The sequence below is a fragment of the Primulina tabacum genome, chromosome 9, assembly GCF_025594145.1.
Source record: "Primulina tabacum isolate GXHZ01 chromosome 9, ASM2559414v2, whole genome shotgun sequence".
NCBI lineage: Eukaryota > Viridiplantae > Streptophyta > Magnoliopsida > Lamiales > Gesneriaceae > Primulina > Primulina tabacum.
This window is the reverse complement of record NC_134558.1, coordinates 6234996-6256795: the sequence shown is the minus strand read 5'-3', so window position 1 is coordinate 6256795 and position 21800 is coordinate 6234996. Positions and strand designations below refer to the sequence as shown.

The 21800-nt window shown below is 37.0% G+C and overlaps 1 protein-coding gene across 1 annotated transcript; it reads right to left on the bottom strand.

Moving 5' to 3' along the window:
- Positions 1 to 2217: 2217 nt before the first annotated feature.
- LOC142556887 (uncharacterized) lies at positions 2218 to 2875 on the bottom strand. The gene is made up of 3 exons (XM_075668383.1): positions 2608 to 2875; positions 2379 to 2530; positions 2218 to 2283 (listed from the first exon to the last, which is right to left on the bottom strand). The coding sequence occupies exons 1-3, from the start codon at positions 2873 to 2875 to the stop codon at positions 2218 to 2220; spliced, it is 486 nt and encodes a 161-aa protein (XP_075524498.1).
- Positions 2876 to 21800: the final 18925 nt, after the last annotated feature.

The window sequence follows — 21800 nt, the reverse complement described above, 5'->3', positions numbered from 1 at the left end:
TATCTACGATATTTCCGGCATAAATTAAGTTAAATTCGGTATACAACAAAAAGAAATTGAAGATATTATGTATTTGATTGGGTACATATATATCATTTGATCATACATTAAGGGGTGAAGGTTATGCATGAAAATTCAAATACATATATAGATTTGATGATTTAAAGTTGGGAAACCAACTCTTCACCATCATTTTAATCAATGGAAACACAAATGCATATCTATGATATTTCGACATCAATTAAGTTAAATTCAGTATACATAACAAAGAAATTTGGTATATTATGTAATAAATTGGATACATTTGAGAATACATTAAGTTGTGATAGATATGCATGAAAATTCAAACACATATATTGATTTGATGATTTAAAGTTGGGAAACCAGCTCTTCACCATCATTTTAATCAATGGAAACACAAGTGCATATCTATGATATTTTTGGCATAAATCAAGTTAAATTTGGTATACAACACATAAATTTGGTATATTATGTATTAAATTGGGTATATTATCATTTGAGCATACATTGAGGGGGGAAAGACAGGAATGAAAATTCAAACTCATCTCTTGATTTAATTTTCCCACTCTTCACCATCATTTTCATACATACAACACGTCAATATAATTAGTTAACTTCATTATAAAACATAAAGAATTTAGGTATATTTTGTTTTTTCTTGAGTACATAAAGCTAGATTTTGAGCATTTATTAAGAGGGGAACCACAAGCATGAAAATACAGACACAAGTCCATATCTCCAACGAAAGGGCGCGCGCAGGTGCGTGATCGCGGCCAGCAGCAAAAGAACAGAATGGGCTGCGTAACATCGCACACCAGTGTATGCCCTGCAGCAAAAAAACTAGAATGGTGTGCACCATCGCACCCAGCAGCAAAAGAACAGAATGAGGGGCGCACCATTGCGCACCAGCGCACGCCCAACAACAAAAAAGAGAATGGGGCACGCAAAAAAACCAACAACGTAACAAAATAGTGAATATATTAGTTGACAACAATCAAGTTACATATTTCTAGGAAGACAAATGACATGAAAATAAACATTACAGAAAATACGCAAGTCCATGTTTTTAACAAAATTTATACCTAAAACACAACAACAAGAACTAAGATTCAATGAAAAAAATTTCAAATTCATTAATATCACAAGTAAATGACTCAATTACTCGACCGAAAACCATAAAATAAAAGTGAGTCTCGCAAAAAGATCATAAAGGCAATGCTTCATTCATCAATACTAGTACATCCGGATCGAGTAAACCTTCATGTGGACATGGTCTCGCAAATTATTTGTTCTACCATCCTCCTTTTCTTGTGAATTGGAAAATGTATTAGTTGTTTTTCCTATCAATCATTATATAATGAGACACAAATATACAAACATAAGATTTTTATTTGTAAGTCAAAAAACTCAAAACTAAGTTAACAAAACATAACACAAAGGCTAGTTAATGGGTCCTTTGCAACTTCAGTCCGATTGTGTCCTCTCTTATGACACCGACCACATTTTAACACCCGAACAACTACTTGCGATAGTATCCTTTCAGTTTTTCTTCGGCCCGATTGGCTTCGAACATCGGGAGGATTGATTATTAATGCATGATTGGCATTGTATTCATGCATCCAAAAAGTAGGAATCGGATTTAGGATTCATTTGTAAGTTTCACGATATAACTCCATCGTAAAGTATTTGTCACAGAAATCATATAAAGACACTGATTTTGACTCTATTGCACCACATGCATGCTTGCATGGAATTTTGTCAAGCTGCCAGGCTCTACATGAACAACTCGTAGAAGACAAATCAATAGCAAATGATTTATTCTCATCCACAACCTCAAAACTCCAACCTCATGCCTTACGCACTTGCAAGCTACGAGATTCAACATATGTTTTTTCAAGAATTTTTTCCTTTGATGGACTCATTCTTTTATCCATCCTCATTGACGTTTCACATAGTTTGTGCATCATGTCCATAATTTGAATGCGTATGTGGTCCACCATGCCCACAATTAGAAGAAATCTTACTTCTTTAACCCCAACTATTCCAACACTCAGCTATAATATTGTTTATTACACCCCACCGATTTCTAGGAAACAATGCATTTGCCCAAATTTCTGGAGAAGAATTGACTATAAAGTTTCTGGCAAGTTGCATTGATGTTGTTATATTGTTAATATGCATTTCAAACTCCTGTCTTTATGGGGCATATGTAGCTTTTTTGAACACTGATGACCAGTGTTTCTTGTTGTGAAGTGGCATGACCTATATTAAAAAAGATAAAATATTTAAAAATAGAATACATATAACAATATTTTTAAAAAAAGTTCCACAACAGAAATATACAATTACTTACAAACTTGTTTCACAAAATTATCTACCAAATGGCGTAGACAATACACATGATGACTGCTTGGGAATATTAACTCAACAGCCTTGATTATTCCGGGATGCCTATCGGAGAAAAAAGTGTACTCATCGAACCCCATACAGTTATGTAAAATCAAAGCACCTTTAAGTTGGAAATAAAATCATCCCCAGTTATCATCATTTTCAGCATCCACAACTGAATATGCTAATGTAAAAGACCATCGTTCGCATCTTTTGCAACAGCAACCAAAATATTTCCCTTGTATTTATTCTTTATATGAGTGTCATCCAAGAAAACCAAGGGCCTGCATCCATTGACAAAACCAATTGCACATGCATTGAAACAGATGAATAATCGTTTAAATTTTTTACTACAATGGTCAATTTCACACTCAACAATACTTCCAGGATTAGTTTCTTTAATGACACTACAATACCATCTTAATCTATCATAAGATCCATCATCTGCTTCATGAATGTTATACATAGACAATTCTTATTCCTTTCCAAACCTTGTGGTAACTGAGCTCGACCCCATAATCTCTTTGTATGTCTTTCAACATCATACATGGTCTATACAACAGCTCTCCCCTCAATCTCTCATCACAACATTGGAAAACCAGGCGACGTCAGCTTTAAGATGTCATATACTACATAGATTGTCATCTCCACATTCATGGATTATATTATATTTTCTAATGCCAAAAAGATTGTCAGATTTGTGTCTTGAAGCATAAATTCTCCAAGAAAAGTTGTTTACACTACAGACAAGAGTAACATTCTCATTATCATTCTTTCTATATGAAAAAGAACGTCTCATAGCAATTGCATAATTTTTAACATAAACTTGAAAATTCAGCAGTGTTGGAACTTTTCAAGTTAGCAATCTTAATTTGATGTTAACAAAACCTTCTTATTTTGTGTTATTAATGTTTTACCTTAGTATTCATAAGCTAGTATCAGTTACGAGCTGTTTACATCACAAACTGAAGACCCAACTGATCGCACAAACTGAATCAGGCGAACTGATATGTCAAATGAGTATTTCAGCTGATTGTCCAGTTGATAGGTTGTTGGAACTTTTCAAGTTCGCAATCTTGATTTTGATGATAACAAAACTTGTTAATTGTGTTACTAATAACCTTAGTGTGCAGCATCTAGGATCACTCACGAGCTGTTTACATCGTAAACTGAAGAACCAACTGATCACACAAACTGAATCAGTCTAACTGTTACGTCAATTGGGCAGTCCAGCTGATTGTCCAATTGATAGGTGGTTCAGCATGAGAATCTCAGAAGTCTGGCCAGCCAAAGGAGTGTTTAACTGATGAAGAAACCCAGCTGATCAGTCCAACTGAACAAGAGTGAAATCAGTTCCACTGACGAGTCAACTGATTTCACCAGCCCAACTGAAGATCAGTTCAGCTGACCAGTCCGAAGCATCAGTCAGAATCTTTCAGTTATAAATGAAGACAAACTCTTTTAGTGGAGTCCAGCTGTACGTGAAGGTACAAAGCCATTGTCCAATCCAAGGACAATAATAGACGTTGCATCAGAGCATTAAAGACAAAATGTTTCAGAATGACAGTCGAAAAGTCGAGACATAAAGTCCAAGAAATGAATTCAATATGCAACGGATACAATAAATGAGTCTCACTGTACGTTCAGTGTAGAGCCCAAAAATAAGTACACATAAAACTCATGCATTTATTTAATTGTTAAATTATTTATTTAAGTTTAAATTGATTTTTTAGCGATGCATGATTTATTAAATTGCATTATTTTAATTATTTATGTTCATGTGATGCACGTTAAATGTTTTCTTGAGTTTCATGTTTCAGGCGATTATTCGATGCAGGAATCGAGGAAAAGAGATCGGCGATGATTATGGTGATTTTAGAAGGTGGTATTTTATTTTAAGTTAGGATTGGAGCATTTTAAAAGAGTTATTTAGTTTTTAGCATTTTTAAAGCCTAATTGATTTAATTAGTGATTTTAGGATTTTAAAATTTTAAAGTTTAGCAAGTGTGCATTTGATTTTAAAGTAAGAGATTGTTATTTAAAGTTAGAGGAAGGTTAGTATTTTAATTAATTGTTTATCATTAATTAAGCATATTATTTTCCCTAATTCACACCTAAACTCACGCACACACCAACTAACACAGACACACACTCACACTTAAACACACAACACACACTTGCACATACATCAGTTTTTTCATTTTTTTTTTAAAAAGAGATAGCTAAGGTTCCTTGTTCTTCCTCTAGCATCCGCCCCTTCTTCTGAATTTCCAAGAAATTCATCGTACTTTTCTTAAAGGAAAAATCGCGCCACGTTCGTCCCGGATCGTCCCTCGCATCTTTCCCGCTTCGGTGTCGTCGTTTCGGTAACTTTAAATATCAAAAGGCATGTATAATATTTTGTTTCTGCATCGATCTTGTTATATTGTATGTTCTTATGTTTATTATGTGTAAAAATCCATGTATGTTGTAAAACGTTTGAGCAAAAATTTGTTGGATCGGTTTTGAAATGATTTTAGATCTGAAAACTCAAAATTTGCTGTCATTTTAAATACTGCGCCTTTTCAGTCGATTTTGTTGAAAAGCTTTAAACATATTAAACGTATAACCTTTTGATACCTTCGATTTGACAGTAAATTCGAAATATTTGGATGAGAAATGAGTGAGTTATGATCGTTTTTGTGGGACTGCACAAACTGCGTTGTTCTGAAAATGCGTTGTTGATGTGTTCGTGAAGTTTTATTGTTGCAGGCTTCATTGGGGATCGACGGGTGATCGCTGCTGCGTTTAAGTACATCGAGAATGATGTTGGGATGATTGTTGGTGTTTCGTTTCGTGTCGTTAGGCACTCGGTTGAATTAGAAATCGTAGGAATTGATTTGGTGTTAAATGTCGTGCTCACGGATTGGGTTGCGTCGTTTGTGACGCGTAGTTGTTTTGGGGTGTTTGTTGGAGTTTTATTAAGTGCCATAGCATCCTAGGATGGGTCTCGAGGCATTGGTTCATGGTCCGTATCATCGAGTTCGGGGGAATAAGCCTTAGGTGTAGTGATTTCCCGTTAGTTCGCGTTTCCAGCACCTACACGGACCCGTAGCCGGACCCTGGCACGGGGTCCGTTCACTTTTTCCTTCAATATTCGATTTTTCAGCATCTACACAGACCCCGACACGGACCCTTACACGAGGTCCGTATCCTTTTTAAAAAAAAATTTAAAAAATAAATAAATAAATTTTTTTTCTTTTTTTTTGGGATTGTTTTGGGGTTTGATGTTTTGATTTAGTACAATGATTAAACGAGGTCAAGTCCCGAGAGATTTAGAACGTCGTAAGAAAATTTGTCATTTTTGGGTGTGAGCATGACTATACGTCTAAGCTATGAAATATAAGTGTTTGAACTCATGTTAGTATGTGCAGCAGTGGCCCCAAGCAAGATCCAACGAATCCCACAACGTCATGTAAGTATGTTCGACGTGCAAAATAAAATATTTTAAGTTTTCGAGTTATGCTAAATGTCTTGTGACCAAATTATGAACGGGTTTGGAAGTCGTTGAACGTGGCCGAGGACCTCTCCACCCCGGTAAAGTATGACTGGGTTTAAATCAGGATAGGAAAAGCGGTAAAGTATGACCAGGGACCAATCCACCCGTTAAATTATGAACGGGGATCTCATGTATGTGGCAGTGGACTTTTCCTGCCAGCCCAGTACTATGGTTTAGTCTGATCAGGCGTATTTATTTATGGGTCACTTGCTTTGAAACATATCTTTAAGAAAATTCTTATGATGATGGCACGTCTACGTTTATGTTACTACGTTCAAGTTTCAAGTATGTTTATATTATTACGTTCAAGTTTCAAGTATGTCAGCCCTACTTTAAAGATGCATGTGGTTTTATTATGTAGTACTTGCTATCTCCAGTTTATACATGTTGAGTTTTTAGACTCACTAGACTTGATTGATGCAGGTGAGGATGACTTTGAGGAGACAAGGGGTGGGGACCAATGAGCCGGCTTGGACTGCGCATGAGGCTAAACCCAAGGACCGCTCATGTTTAAATATTTTATGCATGTCGATTTTTAATACTCTGATTTCATGAAGTTGATTATGATGTTTAAATGATTATTACTTTTGGAAAACTTGATTTTGGTTGTTTTTATTGCAAATGTTTTTAGACGAGCAAGTTATTTTAATGCAAATTTGAAAGTTTAGTTTGTATTTAAGAAAATTTTTATTTTTCCGAAAATTTCAAGTAGTAAAAGTACGGTACGTTACAGTTGGTATCAGAGCGGTGTTCTTGTAAAGGGTTATGCCTACTGCCAGTTGCAAGAAGCTCACGAAGTCACTACCTCAAGTCTGTAAGTTTTAAAGTTTTAAATTCATTCGTGTAATATGTATCCAGTCATGATTTCAGTATGTGCATGTTTGAGTTCAACTTACGTGCATATTATGATATTAGTATTATGTTCATGCATGCTGGGTTTACGTGTTTGGTAAATGTTGGAAAAGTATGCCTCCCAGAAGTAGGATTGTGCGTGAAGCAGGTGATGAGAATAGGGAAGCCCAGGATGGGGAGAGGGCACTCCCCCTCATCCACCCCCAGACATGCAGGCTCAGATGCTTGCAGGGATGAACCTGTTCTTTACACAGTTTTCGGGGAACCAGACTGCAGTAGACACAGGGGCAAGGCCCGGACCGGAGGCAGTTTATGAGAGGTTTAAGAGGATGGATCCTAAAGAGTTCTTGGGGACTACTGACCTGATGATAGCTGAAGGATGGATTAAGTCCATCGAGGTGATTTTCGCTTTAATGCAGATAGAGTCAAGTGTGCCACATTCCTTTCGGCAGGGGATGCCAGACTGTGGTGGGATAGTGCGTCGGTGTCAGTAAACTTACAAATACTGACGTGGAATGGGTTCAAGGAGGTTTTCTACTCCAAGTACTTCACTGAAGAAGTACGCTCCCGCCTGACCACGGAGTTCATATCGCTGCGACAGGGAGACAGCAGCGTGGCAAACTTCGTTAGGGAGTTTGAGAGGGGGTGTCACTTTGTGCCCCTTATTGCAAATGATGCCCGGAGAAGCTGAAGCATTTTATGGATGGGTTGTGGCCGATCTTGAGCCATGTTGTTCGAGTTGCCGGTTTTACGACTTATACAGTTGCCGTGTCGAGAGCTTTGGCAGCAGGGCAGGACCAGATGGACATTGAGGTCGATAGGCTTGGCAAGAGGCCTTATCAGGCACCTTGTCTTGAGGAATCTTTGTAAGTCATTAAGAAACTTAGGATTAAGTGGATATGAGTACTGGAATTAGGTTATCTAAGACTACTGAGGTTGTGTAAGTTTTAATTTCAAGTTTATGAAATAGATGATCATACGGGGATATTGGGTGAAATAAAAACAAAAAGGAATTAGTTGTATTCAACATAGGTTACCAATGGTGGAATATTAAGATTTTTATCGAGTAAGAAATATAAAATCTTTATATGAGGATTCTAGAATTCTGTGGGTTTATAAGTGAAGTTGATTTATTAGAATTAGTCCATCATTAACAGGGGAAAAATTATTAAGCTTTATACGTTAGAATGAATTAAGTATTTAGGATACGTCAAAGTGTGACATTCGTTCCAATGAAGAAGGTTTAAGTGTATTAGGCCTCAGCTATAATGTAATTGGGAAGGAAATAGTTTAAGCATGTGTTTGATGCTAGGAAGGTTTTATTATCTAAGCAGAGTATTGATATTGTATATTTTGGGGTTTTATGGATTAATGTTACTCGAAATTTAAGATTAGCAACAATATTTATTTGGGATGTACTTGTAAATAACTAAGTTACGTAAGATTGGTGTTGTAAGGTAAAGATTCGATTCAAGGATCGTAGGTCAATATTATTACGGGGTTAAGATAAGGTTTAACTTTTGAGTGTAGTACCAAGGATATAAGTTAATCAGTAACTTTTGGTGCTAAGATTTCTTAGATTGAACTGCATAAATGCAAATGTAATAGATCGATTAACCTTACGGGTATAGTATAAGGAAAATAAGATACGATAAGTTTGAACCTCCATTTCTAATATTGGGAATTGTGAGAAAAGTCAGAATTCGAGGTCATAGTAAAGTAATACTAAGACAGCCTTCAGAACTAGATGCGGGCATTACGAGTTCTTAGTGATGCCATTCAGACTGACCAATGCTCCAGCAATTTTTATGGACTTGTTGAACCGAGTATTCCAGCACTACCTAGATCAGTTCGTCATAGTGTTCATTGACGACATTCTCATCTACTCGAAGAGCCTATGACGAGCACAGTCAGCACTTGGGTACAGTTTTGCAGGCCTTGCAGAGTCGCAAGTTGTTTGCAAAATTTAGTAAGTGTGAATTCTAGTTGGAGAAGCTATCGTTTTTGGGTCATATAATATCTAGTAGTGGTATCGAGGTGGATCCAGCTAAGGTAGCACCAGTTAAGGAATGGGTTGAACCGAAGAACGCTTCAGAGATCCGCTAGTTTCCTAGGCCTAGCAGGCTGCTACAGGAAATTTATTCAGGGATTTTCTTCGATAGCAGTGCCACTCACTTCATTGAATAAGAAGAATGCTAAATCATTTGGAGTGATGAGTGCCAGAAGAGCTTTGATACTTTGAAGCAAGCTCATATCACAGCGCCAGTGTTAGCCATGCCAGCAGGTCAAGGCAATTTTGTGTCATACACCGATGCTTCTAAGCTCGGGTTAGGCGCAGTGTTGATGCAGTATGGTCGGGTTATATCTTATGCCTCCAGACAGTTGAAGGTGCATGAGAAGAACTACCCGACTCATGATCTTGAGTTAGCTGCCGTTGTCTTTGCATTGAAGATATGGAGACATTATTTGTACGGTGAGAAATGCCAGATATTAACTGATCACAAGAGTCTCAAGTATTTCTCCACGCAGAAAGAGCTGAATATGAGAGAAAGACGGTGGTTAGAATTAGTGAAAGATTACGATTGCGAAATTAGTTACCATCAGGATAAAGCTAACGTTGTAGCAGACGCCTTGAGCAGAAAAGTTGCAGTCGTAGCACAGTTGTCAGTGCAGAGATCTCTTCAGTCGGAGATTCAGAGTTTTGGGTTAGAAGTTTATCCTAAGGACAATGCTCCTAAGCTGTCTAATCTGACAGTCCAGTCCTCTTTGTTTGACCTAATCCGTAGAGGTCAACCTTCAGATGAGCAGTTGCAGAAATGAAGATTGAAGGATGAAGCCAAGGGCAGTGTACTCTACACTGTGTCTGATGGTATTGTGAAGTACAGAGGAAGGATGTGGGTGCCTAGTGTTGATTCGATCAGAGAGAATATTCTGACAGAGGAACATACATCTCCGTATTCTATCCATCCAAGAGGTACCAAGATGTACAAGAATTTGCAGATTTTGTATTGGTAGCCAGGTATGAAGCGAGATATCCGTCGATTTGTGTCTGAATGCCTCACTTGTCAACAAGTGAAGGCAGAGCATCAGAGGCCAACAGGAATGCTTAAGCCACTCCCTATCCCCGAGTGGAAATGGGGGAATATCACCATGGACTTCGTTGTTGGTTTTGCCAAGGTCGGTCAGAGGATCCAATGCCATTTGGGTTATAGTGGATCGACTTACTAAGTCGGAACACTTCTTGCCAAGTGAAGATGACTTTCTCCATGATGCAGTATGCGGAGCTCTATATCAGGGAGATAGTTCGATTGCACGGGATCCCAGTTTCTATTGTGTCATACAGGGACCCGAGATTTACATCGTCCTTTGGGAAGAGTTTGCATGCAGCCATCGGGACGAAGTTGCTATTCAGTACGGCTTTCCACCCTCAGACAGATGGCCAGTCTGAGCATGTGATTCAGATTTTGGAGGATTTGTTGAGAGCTTGTGTGATTGATTTCCATGGGAACTGGGAATCGAAGCTACCTCTTGTGGAGTTTACATACAACAATAGCTTCCAATCATCTATATTTATGGCTCCCTACGAGGCATTGTATGGGAGGAAGTGCAGGTCACCGATTCATTGGGATGAAGTCGGTGATAGATCAGAACTTGGACCAGAGATTGTTCAGCAGACTGCAGATGTGGTGGTCAAGATCCGAGACAGGATGAAGACCACCCAGAGTCGTCAAAAGAGTTATGCTGACAAGAGGAGAATGGATCAATAGTTTGCCATAGGTGATCACGTTTTTGTAAAGATAGCACCCATGAAGGGTGTTATGAGATTTGGGAAGAGAGGCAAGCTTAGTTTGAGGTTTATTGGGCCGTTTGAAATTCTAGACAGAGTTGGGACACTAGCTTATCGTGTAGCCTTACCGCCGAACCTGGCCGGGGTACACAATGTGTTCCACGTCTCGATGTTAAGGAAGTACTTAGCTAATCCTTCGCATGTTTTGAGCTATGAGCCGTTGCAGCTTGCTCCAGATCTGTCGTATGAGGAAAGACCTGTCCAAATCCTAGACAGACAGAAGCGGAGGCTTCGGAACAAAGTAACTAAACTAGTCAAGGTCCGGTGGCTGAATCAATCAGTGGAAGAGGCCACTTGGGAGACTGAAGCAGATATGAGAAGCCGCTACCCGGAGTTGTTTGGTAAAATTTAATTTCGAGGACGAAATTTATATAAGTGAGGGAGAAACTGTAGAGCCCAAAAATTAGTACACGTAAAAATCATACATTTATTTAATTGTTAAATTATTTATTTAAGTTTAAAATGATTTTTTTTATCGATGCATGATTTATTAAATTGCATTATTTTAATTATTTATGTTTATGTGATGCACGTTAAATGTTTTCTTGAGTTTCATGTTTCAGGCGATTATTCGATGCGGGACGAGGAAAAGAGACCGGCGACGATTAGGACGATTTTAAAAGGTGGTATTTTATTTTAAGTTAGGATTGGAGCATTTTAAAAGAGTTATTTAGTTTTAACATTTTTAAAGCCTACTTGATTTAATTAGTGATTATAGGATTATAAAACTTTCAAAGTTTAGCAAGTGTGCATTTCATTTTAAATTAAGATATTGTTATTTAAAGTTAGATAAAGGTTAGTATTTTAATTAATTGTTTATTATTAATTAAGCACATTATTTTCCCTAATTCACACCTAAACTCATGCACACACCCACTAACATACACACACATTCACGCTTAAACAGACAACACACACATGCACATACACCATCTCTTTTCATTTTTTTTTTAAAAAAAGAGATAGTTAGGGTTCCTTGTTCTTCCTCTAGCAGCCGCCCCTTATTCTGAATTTCCAATCAATTCATTGTACTTTTCTTCAAGGAAAAATCGCGCCACGTTCATCCCGGATCGTCCCTCGCATCTTTCCCACTTTGGTGTCGTCGTTTCGGTAACTTTAAATATCAAAAGGCATGTATAATCTTTTGTTTCTGCATCGATCTTGTTATATTATATGTACTTATGTTTATTATGTGTAAAAATTCATGTATGTTGTAAAACATTTGAGCAAAAATTTGTTGGATCGGTTTTGACACGATTTTAGATCTGAAAACTCAAAATTTGTTGTCATTTTAAATACTGCGACTTTTCGGTCAATTTTCTCGAAAACTTTCAACATATAAAACGTATAACTTTTTCATACATTCGATTTGACAGTAAATTCGAAATATTTAGATGAGAAATGAGTGAGTTATGATCGTTTTTGTGGGACTGCTCAAACTGCGTTTTTCTGAAAATGAGTTCTTGATGTGTTCGTGAAGTTTTATTATTGCAGGCTTCATTGGGGATCGACAGGTGATCGCTGCTGCCTTTACGTACATTAAGAATGATGTTGGGATGATGGTTGGTGTTTCGTTTTCTGTCGTTTGGCACTCGGTTGAATTAGAAGTTGTAGGAATTGATTTTGTGTTAAATGTCGTGTTCACGGATTGGGTTGCGTCGTTTGTGATGCGTAGTTGTTTTGGGGTGTTTGTTGGAGTTTTATTAAGTGTCATAGCATCCTAGGATGGGTCTCGAGGCATTGGTTCATGGTCCGTATCATCGAGTTAGGGGGAATAAGCCTTAGGTGTAGTGATTTCCCTTTAGTTCGCGTTTCCAGCACCTACACGACCCGTAGCCGGACCCTGGCACGGGGTCCATGCACTTTTTCCTTCAAAATTTGATTTTCTAGCATCTACACTGACACTTACACGGGCTCCGTGTCCTTTTAAAAAAATATATTTAAAAAAAATAATAATAAATTTTTTTCTTTTTTTTTTGGGATTGTTTTGGGGTTTGATATTTTGATTTAGTACAATGATTAAACGAGGTCAACTTCTGAGAGATTTAGAACATCATAAGGAAATTTGTCATTTTTGGGTGTGAGCATGGCTATACGTCTTAGCTATTAAAGATAAGTGTTTGAACTCATGTTAGTATGTGTAGTAGTGGCCCCAAGCGAGATCCAATGAATCCCTCAACGCCATGTAAGTATGTTCGACGTGTAAAAGAAAATATTTTAAGTCTTTGAGGTATGCTAAATGTCTTGTGACCAAATTATGAACGGGTTTGGAAGTCGGTGAACGTGGTCAAGGACCTCTCCACCCCGATAAAGTATGACCGGGTTAGATCAGGATTGGAAAGCGGTAAAGTATGACCAGGGACTAATCCACCCGTTAAATTATGAACGAGGATCTCATGTATGTGGTAGTGGACTTTCCCTGCCAGCCCAGTACTGTGGTTTAGTCTGATCAGACGTATTTATGTATGGGTCACTTGCTTTGAAACATATCTCTACACAAAATGATGTTATGTATGCTCAAGTATGTATGATGCAAGTATGTTTAAGAAAATTCTTATGATGATGGCACGTCTACGTTTATGCTACTACGTTCAAGTTTCAAGTATGTTTATGCTATTACGTTCAAGTTTCAAATATGTAAGCCATACTTTAAATATGCATGTGGTTTTATTATGTAGTACTTGCTATCTCCAGTTTATACATGTTGAGTCTTTAGACTCACTAGACTTGATCGATGCAGGTGAGGATGACTTTGAGGAGACGAGGGGTGGGGACCAATGAGCCGGCTTGGACTGCGCAGGAGGCTAAACCCGAGGACCGCCCATGTTTTAATATTTTATGCATGTCGATTTTTAATACTCTGATTTCATGAAGTGGATTATGATGTTTAAATGATTACTACTTTTGGCAAACTTGATTTTGGTTGTTTTTATTGCAAATGTTTTTAGACGAGCAAGTTATTTTAATGCAAATTTGAAAATTTAGTTTGTGTAACCACTCAAATACAGTTTTGCACAAAGACGTTAAACTTGTGTATGTAGTCTTTGACACATAGACATTAAATAAGTGTTGGCTGGAAGGTGCTGCCTTTAATCGTAGCTAGGAGTTCAGTTTAGGCAGTAATGTAAGTCCTAGCTGAGTGGGTTTGTACAAAGAGTTGTATAAATCAAAGTCTTCTAGTGGATCCTACCCGAGGCGATAGAAGGGGTGACGTAGGAGCAGTTGACGTCTCCGAACATCCATAAACATATCTTGTGTATTTAACTGATTAACTAATGTTTTCAAGCTGTTTGGATCAGTTAGAGTAGTCCGTTAGTTGAGTTGTCACCATAACTGAACTGATGAATGCAAAAACTAATCTACCCTTTTTCAGTTATTAAGTTTACATAATTTAAAATGTTTTCTAATTTAACAGTTTTCTTCACGAAGGATTACTTCGAGTTTCTTCCTGTAGAGCCCAAATTCAGCACACGTAAAACCCATGCATTTATTTAAATTTTTAAATTATTTATTTAATTTTAAAATGATCTATAGTTATGGATGATCTATTTAAATTGTATTATTTTAATTATTTATGTTTATGTGATGCACGTTAAATGTTTTTTTGAGTTTCATGTTTCAGGCGATTATTCGATCCGGGATCGAGAAGAAGAGACCGGTGACGATTTTGGCAATTTTAAAATGTGATAAATTATTTTTAAGTTTAGATTGGGAGCATTTTAAGTGATTTATAATTTTTTAGTATTTTAAAGCCTAATTTAATCATTAGGTGATTTTATGATTTTAAAGCTTTTAAAGAATTAGCACTTGTACACTTTATTTCTAAACTAAGGAATTTTATTAGGTTAGAAGGGGTAATTATTTTAATTAGCTTGCTAATTAATAATTAAGCAATTTATTCCCTAAATATTATCTAAACTCACTAACACACACACACATTATCGGCTAACACACACACACACTTCATTGTTCACTTTGATAATTTTAAAAGAGAAAACCTAGGGTTCTACTATCATAGAGCAGCCGCCCCTTTTATTCAGTTTTTCCAGCAAGTTTCGCTAATTTTCTTCAAGGAAAAATCGTGCCACGTTCGTTTCAGATCGTCTCTCGCATCCTTCCCACTTCGGTGTCGTCGTTCGGTAACTTTAAAGATTTAAAGGCATGTATATTCTTTCGTTTCAACATCGATCTTGTCATAGTAAATATTTTGATGTTTATTGTATGAAAATCATCTGTATGTTATGTAAGAGTTTGAGCAAATATGGTTGGATCACTTTTGAAACGTTTGGATCTCAAAACTCGAAGTTTGTTGTCATTTTAAATACTGCGACTTTTAGGTCGACTTTTTGGAAAAACTTTCAATATACAAAACGTAGAACTTTTTGATACCTTTGATTTGACAGTAAATTCGAAATATTTGGACAAAAATTGAGTGAGTTATGATCATTTTTGTGGGACTGCTCAAACTGCGTTTTTCTGAAAAATATGTTATTGATGTGTTCTTGAAGTGTTTGAGTTGCAGGCTTCGTTGGACATCACTAGGCCATCATTATTGCGTTTAGATATGATGTGGGATGTGTTTAGGTACTATTTGAGGTTTCGTTTTGAGTCGGGGATGGCTTGAGAGACAATAGAAGTCGTAGGAAGATAATGGTGTCGAATTTTGGAATTGTGTCGTTTTGTTTTTGATTGTCGACGTTGGGGTTGTTGGATTGTTGGCACCGGTTGGAATCAATGCCGTAGCGTCCTAAGATGGGTCTCGAAGTATCGATTCTTAGTCCATTCAATTGAGTTGGGGGAATTAAGCACAATATAAAAATTTTCGCAGGTTTGTTTTCACCCGAGGCTAGTCGGACCCATACACGGACCCTGGCACGGGGTCCTGTGCCCTTGTTTCTTCCTGAAGTACCATTTTTCCAGTGCCTACACGGACCCCTAGACGGACCCTAACACGGGGTCCGTGTCCTTCCTTCTTTTCGGTGTGTCTTTCCTAGAACCTACACGGTCCCAGAGCCGGACCTGGGCACGGGGTCCGTGTACCTTAATTTTGGGGGAATGATATTAGTTTCACATTAAGATTTGATTTGGGGTTCAAGATCACGGTTAGTACGACGATTAAACGAGGTCAAGTCCCGAGTAATCTAGAATTTCATAAGAGATTTATTTTATTCCGTGGTGAGCACGAACACCTACATCTAAGTTATGCAAGTTAAGTATTTTAAACTCATGTTAGTATGTGCAGCAGTGGCCCCAGGCGAGATCCAACGAATCCCTCAACGCCAAGTAAGTATGTTCGACGTGCAAAGAAAATACTTTTAAGTTTTTGAGGTATGCTAAAGTTCTTGTGACCAAATTATGTATGGGATTGGAAAGCGGTAAAGTATGACCAGGGACCAATCCACCCCGTTAAATTATGAACGGGTTTAGATCAGGATTGGAAAGCGGTAAAGTATGACCAGGGACCAATCCACCCGTTAAATTATGAACGGGGATCTCATGTATGTGGCAGTGGATCTTTCCTGTCAGCCCAGTACTGTGGTTTAGTCTAATCAAGCGTATTTATGTATGGGTCACTTACTTTGAAACATGCCTCTACTGCAAAATGATGAAGTGTATGTATATTCAAGTATGTACGATGTAAGCATGTTTAAGAAAAGTTTTACGTTGATGGCACGTCTATGATATGTACGTATGTTCAAGTTCTTGTATGCAAGTTAAGGATTCAAGTATGTACGTCCTATTTTAAAGTTGCATGTGATTTTATTACGTATTACTTTTTACTTCCAGTTTATGTATGTTGAGTCTTTAGACTCACTAGACTTGATCGATGCAGGTGAGGATGAATTTGAAGGGACGAGAGGTGAGGACCAGTGAGCTAGCTTGGACTGAGCGGGAGGCTAAACCCGAGGACCGCCATATTTTAAGTTTTATGAAATGTTCAAAATACTCTGATTTTACGTTTTGCTTTATGATCTTTGAACAAGTATATTGCTCTAGCAGACTTTATTTGTTATCTATCTTATTGCAAATACTTTTGGTTGGACAGGTTATTTATGATCAATTTGAAAGTGTATTTTATATTTAAGAAAATTTTTGTTTTTCCGCAAATTTCAAATAGTTTAAAAGTACGGTACATTACACTTCCGCTTGGTTTTTAACCAAACTCGATTTATTACATCGGTATTAATATTCTTAGAACACGAGCTATTGCAGTTCATTGGAAAATATTTTGTTTGAAGCATCCGAAAGAATGCTCAGCAAACGATCCTTCAATTAGTATCAGAGCAGGTTGTTCTAAGAAGAACATTTGAAGAAAACTTTGTCTTAAAATTTTACTTTAAAATAGTGTTAAAAGCTATTTAAAAGTATTTCATACTATTTTCAAAACTATTTGAAAATATTTATATGTCGTTCTTTAGTAAAGAGTTGTAGAGGATTGGTTCTGCAACTGATGTTGTAGCCATTTCTTTAAACTCTTTGCTTAGGGGTTTTAATCAGCCTGCAGGGTACTAAGAATCATCTGCAAAGATGCATAGATAAATTGCTCGTTGAACAAGTTTTCAGTTGCAAGCCTACCAGGTCAGCTGTTCTTCAGACAAAACTCATCCATATTGGGACGTTGGTTGATTAAATTACCAGCTGTATTCCAGTTGAGCCTAGTCAGAGTCTGCTCGACCAGTTAGTCTTTGAAGAAGTCAAGTTCAAGCAGTTTAACTCGTTTCTCTAGCAAATTGAACTCACAATCAATGCAGCATTTCAAGCAGTCGAGCAACAAGTTGATGGTATATCCAGTTCTATCGCATAAACCAACTGATATATGATGTTGTTTAAAATATGCTACTGTTGTAGTAATTTTTCTTGTTCAACTGATGTATGTACCCAGATGTAAATACAAGTAAATTTATTTAAATAAACATCAGATTTGTTCAGCTTTGTTTCGTTGTGATTGAATGGATATTTCCAGATCTCTTGTCTACATTGCTTGAATGATTATAATCTCTGAATGAATGATTATATAAATATATTTCAGATACGAGTTTTTATTCAGTTTTTGAGGGGGAGTTTATTTTATAAAAACTGAAATTATTTTCAATCAGCTTTTAAAAATAGTTGTTAGAAAAATTCTTTCCTTTTCATCAACTGAAAAGTATTTTCTCAAATTCTGGTTATCCCTCTTAAAAGGTTTTTCAATTCAGTTTTGGAAGGGGAGTTTTTTTAAAAACTTCTTTAAATTCAGTTATAAAGGGGGAGCTTTTAACGATATTTGAATATACTAACCCTTGAACTGAATATATTGCGCTTAACAGCTCAAGTCTTTCTAATCATCAAAAAGGGGGAGATTTTTGGAACTTTTCAAGTTCGCGATTTTGATTTTGATGATAACAAAACTTGTTAATTGTGTTACTAATAATCTACCTTAGTGTGCAGCATCTAGGATCACTCACGAGCTGTTTACATCGCAAACTGAAGTCCCAACTGATCACACAAACTGAATCAATCTAACTGTTACATCAATTGAGCAGTCCAGCTGATTGTCCAGTTGATATGTGGTTCAGCAGGAGATCCTCAGAAGCCTGGCCAGCCGAATGAGTGCTCAACTATTGAAGAAACCCAGCTGATCAGTCCAACTGAACAAGAATGAAATCAGTTCCACTGACGAGTCAACTGATTTCACCAGCCCAACTGAATATCAGTTCAGCTGACCAGTTTGAAGCATTAGTCAGAATCTTTCAGTTATGGATGAAGACAAACTCTTTCAGTGGAGTCCAGCTGTACGTTAAACTCTTTAAGTTATGGATGAAGACAAACTCACTGTACGTTCAGTCTTCCCGCCTATATAAAAAGAAGATCAGTGAAAACTCAAACATACAAGAAAAATATACCATAAGAAGAAGCTGAAGAGAAAACCGAGATTCAATACAAAAAGCTTCTTCAAGAGAGAAAAGAAAGGGCACGCACATTGCACATTTGCTTTCAGAAGCATTCAGCCCAGAGAGACAATTTAACGTGTTATCTGCTTAGTTTAGAAGCCATTTTCCCTCAGTGTGTGAGAACATCCTTGTTCAGTTCTTACACACAAATTCTCTCAACCACTCAAATACAGTCTTGCACAAAGACGTTAAACTTGTGTATGTAGTCTTTGACACATAGACATTAAAGAAATGTTGGTTAGAAGGTGCTGCCTTCAGTCGTAGCTAGGAGTTCAGTTTAGGCAGTAGTGTAAGTCCTAGCCGAGTGGGTTTGTACAAAAAGTTGTATAAATCAAAGTCTTCTAGTGGATCCTACCCGAGGCGGTAGAAGGGGTGACGTAGGAGAAATTAAGTCTCCGAACATCCATAAACATATCTTGTGTATTTAACTGATTAACTATTGTTTTCAAACTGTTTGGATTAGTTAAGTATTCGTCAGTTCAGTTGTCACCATAACTGAACAGATGTATGCAAAAACTAATCTACCATTTTTCAGTTATTCAGTTTACATAAGTTAAAACGTTTTCTAATTTAAAAATTTTCTTCACGAAGGATTACTTCGATTTTTTTCCGCTTGGTTTTTAACCAAACTCGATTTAATTCATTCGGTGTTATTATTCTTAGAACACGAGCTATTTCAGCTCATTGGAGAATATTTTGTTTGAAGCATCCTGAAAAAATGCTCAGCAAACGATCCTTCATAGATGATTCAGCAGGAGAACCTCAGAAGCTCGGGCAGCCGAAGGAGTGTTCAACTGATGAAGAAACCCAGTTGATCAGTTCAACTGAACGAGAGGGAAATCAGTTGAACTGACGAGTCAACTGATTTCACCAGTCCAACTGAAGATCAGTTCAGCTTACTAGTTCGGAGCGTCAGTTAAGAATCTTTCAGTTGTAGATGAAGACAAACTCATTCATTCGATTCCAGCTATACACAAAGATACAAAGCAATGGTCCAGTCAAAGGACAATAATAACATGTGCATCAGAGCATTAAAGACAATCATTTCAGAAGGGCAGTCGAAAAGTCGAGACACAGAGTCCAAGGAACGAATTCAATATGCAACAGATACAATAATTGAGTCTCACTGTACGATCAGTTTCCCGCCTATATATGGAGAAGATCAGTGGAGACGAAAAAAACTAGAACAAAATAGAACCAGATTGAGAGTGTGGAAAAAGAAAGGGCACGCTTATTGCATGTCAGCTTTCAAGAAGCATTCAGTCTAGAGGGAACTATTCTTTGTCATATCAGCTTAGTTTAAAAGCTCACTTTCCTCAGTGTGTGAGAACATCCTTGTTCAGTTCTCACACACGAACACACTCACCATCACCCAAATACAGTCTTGCACAAAGACGTTAAACTTGTGTATGTAAACTTTCTCACAAAGAAGTTAAAAAAGTGTTGGCTGGAAGGTGCTGCCTTCAGTCTAGACTAGGAGTTCAGTTAGGCAGTAAGTAAGTCTTAAGTTGGGTGGATTTGTACAAGTAGTTGTATAAATCAAAGTCTTCTATTGGATCCTACCCGAGGTGGTAGAAGGGGTGACGTAGGAGCAGTTGAAGTCTCCGAACATCCATAAACATATCTTGTGTATTTAACTGATTAACTGCTGTTTTCAAACTCACTTGATCAGTTAGAGCATCTGTCAATTCAGTTCTTGCCATAACTGAACTGATATATGCGACAACTGATCCCCTGCTTTTCAGTTATTCAGTTTACATAAGTTAAAATGTTTTCTAATTTAACAGTCTTCTTCACGAAGGATTACTTTGAGTTTCTTCCGCTTGGTTTTTTTAACAAAACTCGATTTAATTCATCGGTGTTAACATTTTTAGAACACGAGCTATTGCAGCTCATTGGAGAATATTGTGTTTGAAATGCCTTCACATGCACCAGCACATGATCCTTCAAGTAGCATCCTTGAATATTTGACCATTTCCACGGACGCAATTACTCCAAACGTCTATGGAATTTTTTAACAAACCAACTTGAAGATGACCATCATCACTACTCACTATGTCATCTTCATATTCAACCCTATTTTAAGTAATGTAAAAATTTGTTAACACTTACATTTTGTACCTTTTAATAATTTATTAATATAACACATGTTAAATAATACTTATTTTCTAGATAACAATGCAAATGATCAGTTAGTTGAAAATTATATTCACACATCATCTAGATTCACAAGAAGCACACTCACAACAAATCTCCATGAAAAAAATACTGTAAAAAATGCTATCATAAGTAGTTGCACTCTCGAAATGTATTAGCAAGAAAAACAAAAATAAAACATCAACAAAAACCAAATTCATGTGAAAAGTCAAAATTAAGATACGAGTTTTTGCCTCCCAATATTATGGCCTCCCATTTGGTCTTTTCTCATTGTCCTCATGTTAATTATTGTCAGTCTCATAGATGTGTAAAGACTAGTTATGATACAGACGTCATCATCTTCATTCAACGTCACATACATTTTCTAATGGGGGGGCTAGATACTGCAAGGTAATAGTTTGTAAGGAATCTCCGTACATTTTCTCCCGAAATTAAGAAACAATTTTGTTAGATAAAAGCCATTAAAGATTGAAATCATATAGAGCTCATTTTTGTACTCGCAGCTACCCAGGAATGAAAATTTGATGATCCAGATTCATATTCCATTTCTCCAAGAAATCAAACAAAATCTGCGTCGAAGTGGTTAAAAATTTCATATGAAAATTTTTTTGCTAAACACAAAATAATAAACAAAAAAAATCACACAAACACTAAAAAAAACTATGAAAATTTGGAAAAACGAATTCCTACCGTTCCGGCCCTTTTCTTTTAGTCACGTGCGTACAGAGAAGATCTGTGTATTTTTAGCAATAAAAAAAATTGGCTTCCAGTTGCCTTCACTGTCCGAGGGTGTCGATGCAGTGGGTTTTTGGTGGCTAGGGAATTACTCTCGAAATCGTAACAGTAACATAAATCAATAACAAATGTTGTAACAAATATCAAATTATTGGAAAAATCGGGAGACGAAAAAAGAAGAAGAAACTCCCTTGTTTTGCTTTCGTGATTCTCCAAAAAATCGGCTGCCGATGTCACTTGGTTTTCTTCTTTCTTTCTATCTTATGTAACCCATTTGAAATCTTCGTCGTCTAAACCATGGGTTTTGCGTGGCATATAGTTTTGAAGGAGG

What these genes read in the sequence shown, in the direction of transcription:
- LOC142556887 (XM_075668383.1), bottom strand. Translation starts at nt 2,875, where the DNA reads ATGTATAACATTCATGAAGCAGATGATGGATCTTATGATAGATTAAGA. An exon ending in TGCAAAAGATGCGAACGATG is followed by an intron (nt 2,531 to 2,607) that starts GTCTTTTACATT and finishes TCCAACTTAAAG; the next exon opens with GTGCTTTGATTTTACATAAC. An exon ending in TAGATAATTTTGTGAAACAA is followed by an intron (nt 2,284 to 2,378) that starts GTTTGTAAGTAA and finishes TTTTTAATATAG; the next exon opens with GTCATGCCACTTCACAACAA.